At 35.3% G+C, this 11551-nt stretch overlaps 1 protein-coding gene across 1 annotated transcript; it reads left to right on the top strand.

Moving 5' to 3' along the window:
* Positions 1–7548: 7548 nt before the first annotated feature.
* LOC114754760 (elongator complex protein 6-like) lies at positions 7549–10820 on the top strand. Its single transcript, XM_028943581.1, has 5 exons — positions 7549–7865; positions 8553–8625; positions 9269–9468; positions 10042–10188; positions 10528–10820. Exons 1-5 carry the CDS (start codon positions 7632–7634, stop codon positions 10648–10650), a joined length of 777 nt encoding a protein of 258 aa, XP_028799414.1. The 5' UTR covers positions 7549–7631; the 3' UTR covers positions 10651–10820.
* The last annotated feature ends 731 nt before the right edge of the window (positions 10821–11551 follow it).

Below are 11551 nucleotides of genomic sequence, written 5' to 3'. Positions count from 1 at the left end.
ATAATGATGAATTAACTGCACATGATATTTTGATTTTGGGCTGCTATGGGTCCGTTTCCAAACGTTATTCGATTAAAGATTTGATTTGATTTTGATGTTGCGGACTCTTTCTGTGCCCAAGGAAAATTTTCCATGCATGATAACCTCCAATAATTACTAAAAAAAAAAAATTCTTTTACTCAAAATAAAACTTATTTTATATAGCACAAAATCATTTAAATAAATTAATTCAAACACCTAATGTCTATAGTTAATTTGAAGATTTAAATTAACAATACTAGATGTGTTTGGAAATGCGTTTAGATAGAAAAAAACTACGTTTGAATGTTTTTTTTTGTGCCAAAAAAGTCAATTTTATTAATCACACAAAAAAGATTACAAACACCAATAGCCCAAAAGCTGACAAGGAAAAAGACTCAAAACTAGAATACAACCTAAACAAAACAAAACAAAACCAAAGAAAGAAAAAGAAATAAAGAACTAAATCATAAGAAAATTAACCTATACCAGTATCCTCAACAAGCACAAAACACAAGTTCTCTAAGTCTCTCTTCGTTACTAAGTCCAAAGAGGTTGGTGGTTCTCAGAACCATCCTTCCAGTACCAGTCCTCTCATCACATTAGCTGCTAAGCAATCCGCAGCACTATTACCACCTCTGGCAACTAGAGAAATCTTCACTTTCCTCCTGCATCAAACTTCAACAGCTGAATACACTTATGCACTATATCAACACATTGCCATTCATAACCTCTTGTGTCTCCCTTATCAATTTTATTGAAAAAGGTCTTGGCAATCAGTTTCCACAATCATCACCCCTCCCCACCAAAGTTCCCTATCTTCCAAAACTTCCAGTAAAGCTAAACTTTTTGCCATTAAAGCTAAACTGGCTTCCACCTTCTTCCCTATCCCTCTAATAAACCTTCCTTGCCAGTCCCTTCCCACAATTCCAATTGCAGCCTTTTTGTCTTTATAGCAAAAAGAAGCATCAACATTGATTTTCACTGCCCCAAATTCAGGTTTCTGCCAAGTCAAGAGACGAGTGGTCTTCACAGGTGTGCCTACCAGTCTTTTCTTTTTTTCATCTGCTTCCCAAAAGTCTCTAACCAACCTTAAGGAACCTGCAATGCAGCTTACAAGATCAACATCAACCTGCTCAAAGATGAAGTTGCACCTACCTTTCCATATTCCCCAGCACAGCGCAGCAAACACATCTCTTTCATAGTCATTACTTTTTCCTCCAACTTTCATCCAATCTTCTAACCATCTATCCAATCTGAAGCAGCCATTACTTTCGATTCTCAAGGATAAACGGAAACTGTACCAGCAGTAACTAGCCCAAGGGCAAAAAAAGAGTGCATGTTGCACAGATTCAACCTGCACTTCGCAAATTTCACATCTTGGACTCGAAGAGCATTTTTTCTTGTAGAGAGCTTCCTTTGTAGCTAATGCTCTAGTAATCGAGCGCCATAGGAAATGTAGAACCTTTGGGGGCATCTTGATCTGCCAAATCCCAGACCAAAAAGACTTGGAGGGGTCGTAAGAACAAGTAGGACCTGGTGCTTCTTTCCTTGCATCTTTATCTAAGGCCACTTTGTATCCGAGTTTGACACAATACTCTCCATCTCTACTACACTTCCAAACATAGCGATCTTTCTGATTAAATGTAGGAATCCGAATCCTACTAATCTCCACCCTATCTTCCTTATTCAACCAGTCTTCATAGCCATTAAAACACCAGGCACCATTTTTGATCAAGTCTCTCACATAGAGGCTTTCCATATCTGTATTCAGATCCTTGCTACTCAGCTTTCCATTTTCTGAATTTTGTAGCCATTTATCATTGAAGACTCTGATCAGTTCCCCATTTCCAACTTTCCAACAAAGATCATCTTTCAACAAGTCCCTTCCTTCTAAAAGACTGTTCCACTCCCAAGAAGCCTTGTTGCCTCTCTTAACATTTGAGAAGCTACGTTTGAATGTTAAAAAGATGCTTTTAGCCTGTTATTTGTATTTTCATTACATTTGGAACAATTTAAAAAAAAAAGAGCTTTTGTCGCAAATCGCATGATAAAGGAGAAGCTATTTTTTGATGCTTGTGGCTTATGCAGTTTGATCTTGCCTCTATAGGTGTGTAGGGAAACGAAAAGAGAGATATTGTATTAGGGTGTGTTTGGGACAGCGGTAGCAGAAGTAACTTTTTTTCAATCTGACTTTTACAAAAGCCAAATTGAGTAAAAGTCGGATAATATAATGTGATTTATGTTTGGATTAAATTTTGGAAAAAAGCCAGTTTGAGAAGTTGAAACTTATTTGGATGATAAATATAAAAGTAAGTTTGGATGTAAAATAACTTAAAAATGACATGAATTTTATTCAATAGTACATATATAATATTAGATATATACAATGTGACTATTTTTTAAGAAGTAAGGAAAATAAAATTATTAAAAGTAAAGAAATTTAATTTATTATTAGAAAGAAATTATATATATAGTGTGACCATTTTAAAAGAAGTAATGAAAATAAAATTATTAAAAATAAGGAAATTTAATTTATTGTTAGAAAGAAATTATACATGTAATGTGACCATTTTAAAAGAAGTATTGAAAATAAAATTATGAAAAATAAAAATTTAATTTATTATTGGAAGGAAATTGAAAAATGCTAAAATAATTAATTAAATATATGTAATGGATAAATATATATAAATTAGAAATCATATAAACGTAGTATTTTTAAACTAAATACATCACATAACTAATTGGATGCCATGCTCAATACAATTTGGTCTTTGATTGTGTCACGCACATGATTCATTTGTCTTGATCTAGGTAAATTTAAGGAGAATGTCTCACCAACTTGATCATCATTGTCTTCGTCAATTATACTTTCAAATTGAGCTTGTATGAAATCTCTATCAGTTTTAGAATTTCTTCGGAGAAAATTATGTATAGCCATTGTAGCACAAACTATTTGGACTTGAGTTTTGGATATCTTGTCTAAGATGCGAAACTTATTCTTCCACACCCCAAAAATCCTTTCTATAATGCACCTCAAACTTGAATGATAATAATTGAAGACTTCGTCATAATTTTTGAATCTCGATTGTCGCCTAAAGTCTGGAAGGTGATAGCACTCACATTTGTGTGAACCAAGATATCTTGGTGGAGTTGGATAGCTAGCGTCAACCAAATAATACTTCCCTAATAAATCATGAAATTATGTTGACATTATGAAATTAATGCAAATATGAAACGAATTCGATGTAATTAAAATTGAAGCTAATGAAAATATACTTTGAGGTGGATGAGGGAAATCCAAGGCTGGAGTTGAGACACCAGTGTTAAGCACACAAGCATCATGTGCAGTACCTTCCTATCCCACCAACACAAAAGTAAAGCACATATCCCAATCACATATAGCCATGACATTCTATGTCGGATATCCCTTTCTCTTGATATATTTGTCTTTCTTCGAAAGACTCACCATACATCATATGTGAGTGCCATTAATTGCTCCTATTGCATCATTGAAATATGGCAAATATCATTTATCGTTTTTTATTTTTGGCTGAGTTACGAAAAACATAGGATTGAGTGGTTTGATATATTCCCTGGATAGACTAAGGTAAGCCTGTAATACTCTATGAAAATACCTACTTACAGTTTCTCCTGAATAATGAAACCTTTCTTGAATCATCCTATTACATTGTCCATGACCAACTGTGTTAAAAAACATAGCAACAATTTCTCCCACTCCCAGCTACTTAGAATTTTGTAAACCATGTTCAACTAGTTTAGAGTATAATCGCACGAACATTTCTTTTTCCACTCGAAACATGTCATAACACCGGACTTCATGCTCTTGCAAAATTTCTTGCACCCATAAATTACATGTTTACTGACTAGTTCTATGTGGCTTTTTGCACACATAAGGCATCACATATTGACTCACTAATATAGCTACCTCTTCATACTGTGTTATCTCTTCATCTAAAAGGGAAATTAATTGAGACTATTCGTCTTCCTCCGACCCCTCTTGAGACTGTTCATCTTCCTCCATCTACTCAAACATAAATTGATTGTTTCAATTTGCCATAAATAATGTAACCTATGAGTATGGTTAAATTCAACTGTAAGCATTTTTTTAAGTGACAAATAAATTCTTTTGAGTGAGAAATAAATATTTTTTTTGCTATTAAACATGCAAACACATAAAAATCAGTCTAAAAACATTCATAAGCTGCAACTACCATTATAAACAACACATATAACTTAGAAACATTGAAAAACATTCATAATCAATCAACAAGTTACATAATTTCATAATTCCACGAAGATTAACTTAGAAACATACAATAATAACTCTGGTTCGAGTTAGACAAAATAAAATTATAATATGCATCCTAAAATATAGTTCAAGCAGGGGGTTTCAGCCATGATAGTGGGTTGTATGCCATTTCCTGTAGCCATGCAACCAAGTATTCCGGTTGTCCTTTTAGTGAAACAACCATTTCCTGAACACTCTTGTGCAATAGAGATCTTAAGCACCAGTTTCGAAAATCAGAGTTACTTGTAATTTCCTCAAGGTAGAGCACTTCAATCGTAATATCAGAACTTGATACCTCCTTTATTTTGTTTAGAACTGTCATTCTATTCTTAGATGCAGTAATTATTGCACTAACTGAATTTGTGATTTGTCTTGAGGTTGGAATTTTTTTTCCTTTTTTTTTTCCTACTAGACCCTTCATCTCTCTTCCTCTTCCTATGGCTTCCTGAACCACTGGGTGCAGCATTTGCTCTTAAGTTCACGCTTGCCATCTCATTCGTAACTCCTACAGTAGCATTTCCAAGATCTTCTTCGCTATCCCCCAATCCTTGAAGTAGATCTTTATTGACTCTATACACATTGTCTTCGTCATCATCTTGTGTTTGAGGTTGGGTTAAAGATCGTGCCAACATATTCTCTCCAGATGCTATCACACCCTTGAATATCATGTTTAATTCATGAGCAAACTTCAACCTATGATACCTAAGTTTTTCATACTAGGGATTCTCCTGCAAGAATATAATCAACAAAAATAAAAGCCTATAACCAAAATAACATAGCCCATAACTCAAGATTAACAATTATATGCCAGTTTTTTCTTCTTGCACCACTCATTTGTTGCTAGCACTGTATTGTTTGTAGGGTCCCAACCTACACCAATCTCTTTGGTTAAATCAACCCATGTCCTCTAATCCTTCCTCAAGCTATCTAGCCTATTTTTCAATTGCTTCCTCTCATATGATTTTCCTGTTTATGTATTGAATGCAAAGTGAATGTTGTTTCACCCATTCTTTGAAAATGATGTTCCTTGATGATTTTTCCGGTAGATTTGCTCCATGTATTCTTTAAGTAACAGGTCTATGGTGCTTGTATCCCACGTTACCTTACCTTTTTCTTTGCTCAAAATTCTATTGGAAAATGTCAATCAACAATGCAGAAGGGAGTTACGGTGAACGAGAGCACTTTTCTTCCAACAATGTAGAAATATTATACAAATTCAAAAATCTTAAGTAAGAAGCATTCCATAAACAACACCAGTGGTAGCAATAAGCATTTCACATGATTGTCATCAATTTAAGGGGGAAAAAAAACAAAGAACCGTGCAGAACTTTGCACGAGTAAATTTCAAAAGAATGGACTTCTCTGCTAGAATGATAATGCCAAAACCAGAACTTTGCAACTAAAACATCGACATCAACAAAGCATGTAAAAGCATGTAAAAACTGCTGTTGGTGCCCCAAAAGCCAAAATCCCACAAAACCACTTTAATAGCCATTCCAATTGACAGGGGAACCTATGAAAAGTAAAAGAAACCTGCATCAATATTTAGCAATCAGATGAAAATATAACTTATAGGCAGCCTCCGGCCACCATATCAGTCGCCGTTGAAGGAGAAAGGAGAGTAACCAGAATGGAAGAAACAGGAAAGGGGTAGTCAGTTTAGTTTCTTCCTACTTGGTTCGACAACCAGACCAGATTAATTGAAATAAGATTAGATCAAGAGCAAGAAACAAGAATAGTTCACGGTCAAGCTCCTAAACCAATAAAGCTATGGGTCTGAAAATTTAAAGAAGTTGCAGCTAAGAACAAGCAACAGAACGAGCAAATCTGGGACTAAAAAAATTGATCTCTTACTAGGTGAACAAACGAGACTATCACCAGTGTAGATCAGGAGCAGACGAGATCCGGCGGTGGCGACAGAACAGACGGTGACCAATGCTTGCAAACAAACGGATGAAGAAGAAGAACCAAACGAACATATGAAGAAGAAGAAGACCACAGTCCAGCCACTCCCACACAAGAACCAGAACAATGATACGGTGGAACACGGTGGAAACACCCCAAAAGACAGCAAGGGCACAATAGGGATATGGTAGAAGACGTTGGCGATATGGCTCCCTTTTTTTTTTTTTTTCCAGGGCGTGTTTCAAATGGAAGGAGTGTGTTTGTCGTTTTTTTTAACTGAAGTGAGAGAAAATTCATGCAAGGGTCAAGTAGGTAAAAGATTTTAACACCCAATTAATGTTCTAAGGGTATTATCTAACATACTCCTCACAAAAAAAAAAAAAGCGCTTTCTTTCAGCTTCTTGCAAAAGTCCATTTCGGCCCCAAAAGTCAGATAAACCAAACGTGGGCCTAAACATCATTTTTGAATAGCCTGTTAACTTCTCTTATGGGGATGCACGTTTGGCTGCCCAAGCATGATCCCAAACACAACCTTCTCCGGTGGGGATGCACGTTTAGGGGCCCAAACATGATCCCAAACCCAGCCTTAGAGTTAGTTGATCAGCTTAATGTGGCAGAACCCCAAGTTAGATTTTGTTATAATTTATAGTTTATATTTAATTTTTTTGCCAACATATTATTTATAATTTATAATATTTAATTATGTATTTTTAATATTTGTAATTTTTTTCAATTATATATTTTTATTTACAAATTTTTTTATAAAATTTTTTATTTTTTAAAATATATTTCAGTCATTAAATGACACTTCTTTTCATTAAAATAATTTAAATTCATTATGTTATGTAAATTCATCTTATCATTTTTTATTATTTAATAAAAATCATACCTATTTTTATGATTTTATAAACTAAACTTACTTATTCAATTATAGTCCAAACAACTTTTCTATTTTTACAAACTAACTTTTATAAGATTCAATCCAAATATAAATTATATTATCCAATCTAACTTTTACCAATTTAATTTTGAATTAAAAATAAGCTATTTTTTCTACTGCTAATCCAAACAGACTCACTGTTTATATTTAACATCCATGAATTACTGGGGAATAATATACGAATCTTGTGTATTTGAATTAAATTAACAATACTGTCCTTGGCGGGGGAAAAAGAATTAACAATACTGTTCATACTGTTCACAGTTTGAAACATTGCACGGTTTCAGTGTGTCACGCTTTCACTCTCAGTCTATGTTTTTGAAAAAAATAATAAAGAAACAGGGTTTCAGCGGCTCCAGCCTCCAGCAGCCGAGCCACCACCTCTTTGGCCCTGTTCGGCCGCCACTCTGTTCCTCTACTTGTTGAACCGTGAGCTTCGAGGCACACAGCGAATAGATGGAGCCTCATGCTTCGAACCTTCTGGACGAGGCCCTAGGGTTTCATGGCCACGACAAACCTCGCCGTCTGGGCCCTCGGTTCGTGCTTGTTGAAGATTGCGTAGAGACCAGTGGGGCTTTCGTTCTTCACCACCTCGTCAAGCGCTCTCTCTTTTCTCATCCTTCCTCTGTTGTCATCTTCGTTGCCTTCAATCACCCATTTGTTCACTACGACCGCGTCCTGAGAAAACTCGTCTGTTTCCTACTCCTTTTATCTCTTTCCTAATTGTAGGTTGCTCTGTATTCAATTTATCTATCAAATACTGGTGGTAATGTTTTGTCTGGCTGTTATAAGCTAAAGTGTGGTATGAATCTGTTGAGGATTATCGTTGTTGTTCAATTTTGTTTTGCTGATGAGAAGTCTGGATGGAAGGTGATGGAAGGAAAGGGAAGCCTGTTTCGGAGTTATTAGCTACGAAGCAGATATGATGCTAACCTGAGTAAAGATTGTTATTTTTTAACTTTTCCACATATGATAGCCCAGACATTAACAGCAACTTGCCTTAGCAGTTTTAACGTTTGGAAATATACTTTATGATTAACTGGTTTAGGAGTTGACAACTTAGTGTTTGGAGGATAAGTGTGGATTTATGCTAACAGATTCAATGAAATTCTAGTCTCCATAATTCATGTGAAGTTATTGATCGCATTTGGCAGATTTTTTTGTTTTAATTCTTTTTATTTGATCATTGTTTGAAGTTATTGTAAAATTTTGAAGCTCACAAAAGTATGGTGCAGTTCAGTCAATAGGTGTTCGTATTGTTCACAACTTCTACTCTGTACTTACTTTCTACATTTCTGGGGAAACTGTGTTGGTGTTAAATTATAGATAAACCGCAGATAGATTAATTGTGTTACTTATTAATGCTTCTTGTTTCAGGGTTGCAACTTAGCTGCTCAAAGAGATAATAGTAGATTCTTTTTTATTGACATGCTTATGTCACAGTGTCCAGGTGAGAAAAATAAGGTAATAATATCCAGTTCTGTTTTGTACCCTTAATGCTTGTGATTCTATTTAATAAATTTAAATAGGAGTGGCTCTATGCAGAAGGTAACCAGCAGGTTTTTAACTGTGATGATCCTTGCAAACCTGCCAGCTCTTGACAGTTTCCCCTGACTTTCTGGCTGATCATCATAAACTTCTCATAAACAAAAATAATTTAGACAAATTACCTTCTGATGAGAAATTGAGGATGTAATAAGCTGCCCGGTGGAGTTGGGTCTACTGTGTATACACTTACCCTTTTGTTGTTTATTTAATTATATGGGACTTTCTAGGCTTCATAAATAGTAAGAAGGGGCAGAGATGCGTTTCAAGCAACAAGGGTATCGAGGCAAAGTAGCCTCCAAGCTCAATGGAAGTCATAGTATGTGCCAAGTCCTGGTTGGAGTCTCTAGGCGTAGTAACTAGTAAGTTTGTGATAGGTAATTGTGTGTTCATCCTGAAATGTGTCGTGCTTAAAGCAGAACCAATAGCATATGATGTTATCTTACCTTTGGGACTACTAGCAAACTGAGAAATTTCACATAAACTCTTTTGGACTGAAAAAATAATAGTAATTACTAATTGCAAATTTCAATGATATTGATGATTAGATGAAGGAAAGCTTGCTCAAAATTGGCTTATCGTTCTGTTTGAGAAAATTGAAGGAGTGATCAGTTCATTACACCCAGACAGCAAGAAACTTGTTACCATCATGATAGATGATGTATCCCTTTTTCAAGTGGCTGCTAACGGCTCTTCAAATGATGTTTTGGACTTTCTGCATTACTGCCTGACTTTAACATCAGAATTTGTAAGATGAATATCTACTTGACAACTTTTTGCTTGTCGTTCCATGCTTTATTTCAGAGCTCGTGATTTATTGCTTGACTTCCAAAGATAAAATCTCTTTATTTAGTGCCCAAAGAATTTCTCCCTATCAAAATGATTCTACCTAGGTTTAGTCATAGTCACCTGACAAATAAGCTGATGTTACACAAATGAAAGGCCATGTGACTATTAACTATTGAGTTGGAGTAGATTTCCATAAAACAACATTGTTTAATTTTCACAAAGTATATTGAGATCGTACATAAAACATCAGGGACTTTGTTACTGCTAATTGGGTCTAAATTGAGACGGCGTGTTGGCAGAAAGCCAAACCTAGGGAAGTCCAGGTTATGCATTAACTACCAAATGGTTCCCATTTTGCCACATCAGCAAGTCTTTTGAGTGACCATGATTTTGCCAGACAAAAGGATCATTTTGATTGGGAAAAATGTTTCAGTTACCAAATTGGGAAGATTTATTTCTTGAGGACCCAGTTGAGAAGATAGTGATCTTTTTGGGAACTAAATAATTGATTTACTGTTTCTTTATATTATAGGATGCTACATTTGTTGCGCTTGATCATAAGGATATCTATTTGGATGGGGAGAGACCTATACTTATTTTAGAAATGGAGCACCTTGCAGACATTTTGATCAAGGCTGAACCATTGGTTACGGGTTTGGCAAAAGATGTGCATGGGCAGGTATACTTTTTCAATGTAAAATATTCTTATCGGTTGTTTATTTGACTCTCTTTCTGGTGTTAAAATTTGACTCAAGATATTTGGTAACTGTATTGTTCTTGAGAAACTAATATAGCTCTGGGATCCGTATAATATTCATGTGCATGTTGATTTAGTGGAGATGGTCCATATGATTCAATAGGCAACAATCTCCCGGCTTAATTTTGTTCCTCTTTATCATGTACATCCAGAAGCTCTACAGAGATACTTGACTACTGGTGGCATTTACTTAGTTTGACAATGGAATTTGCTCCATTATTTTTGCTTGACAATCTTTCTTATTGGAACCATTTTATGCAGTTGACGGTGATGAACAAGGAAACGCAAAATCCTCAAATAAGCTCACCGATTAAGATACGCAATTTTCACTTCAGGATCAAGGAAAATGGCATAGAGTACTTTTATCCTGGCACCAAAGCCTAGTGAATTATGAAATGCACGTGGGCACAGCTGTTTAGTGTTTACTTGTAAAATTATTAGACTAATGCATTGTCTGTATTGACCATTGAGTTTCTTATTTGTCCGGAAGTTCAGTGGTCCAAGATTATTGATGATAATTAAGGATGTTGATATTTTAAAATTTCAAAAAAGTATCTGATAGGGGAATTGTTGAAGAAGGGTAAAAGAGGGGGAAGCATGGAGATAAAAGAGAAAGAACCTGAAATTAACAAGACTGAGACTATCTTTATTCACAAGTCATGGGAAATCTTATTAATCCTACTTGGATATCTAATTCAAAATAACCTCCAAATCCTAATAATTTAATTAGTGTTTATTTACAAATCACATATCAATACTCTTTGTAGAATTATACAGGGTTCAAAATACCTTGGAGCCAATTTTTGAGAGTCTGCCCTTTGCTTCATTCGGTTAACAGCTCCATTTTCTCTTGATATAACAGACCGATAGGCTACCTTCAACCGTGGTATCCCTTTGTAAATAAGGGACATGGAGAGATGGCTTCTGTCCGTGTAATAATCTGTGCGGAGTCACTTGGAGATGGGTGATAAGTGGGTATTATACCACCGTTTTGCCAATGGAAGCCACTTGCGCCGATTTTCAGGCTTTTCCTTATGGCAAGCGACGCAAATAAGTTTCTAAACATCAATTCAACACTCCAAATTGACCATCCCTTTGAGGATGATGTCAAGATGTCAACTTTTGATCTATTCCCAACACCTTCAAAATTTCCTTTCAAAGCTTGTTGACAAAGATTGAATCTCAATCACTGATAATCTCTGCTACCGTACTATGTGGTTTATGTTGTCTAAAATTTGTTGAGCTAATGTAGAGGTTGAAAAGGGATGAGAGGTATAAATTGAGC

The sequence above is a fragment of the Neltuma alba genome, unplaced genomic scaffold (assembly GCF_004799145.2).
Source record: "Neltuma alba isolate B1F8T4 unplaced genomic scaffold, ASM479914v2 tig00010189_pilon, whole genome shotgun sequence".
NCBI lineage: Eukaryota > Viridiplantae > Streptophyta > Magnoliopsida > Fabales > Fabaceae > Neltuma > Neltuma alba.
This window is presented reverse-complemented; position numbering and strand designations above follow the sequence as displayed.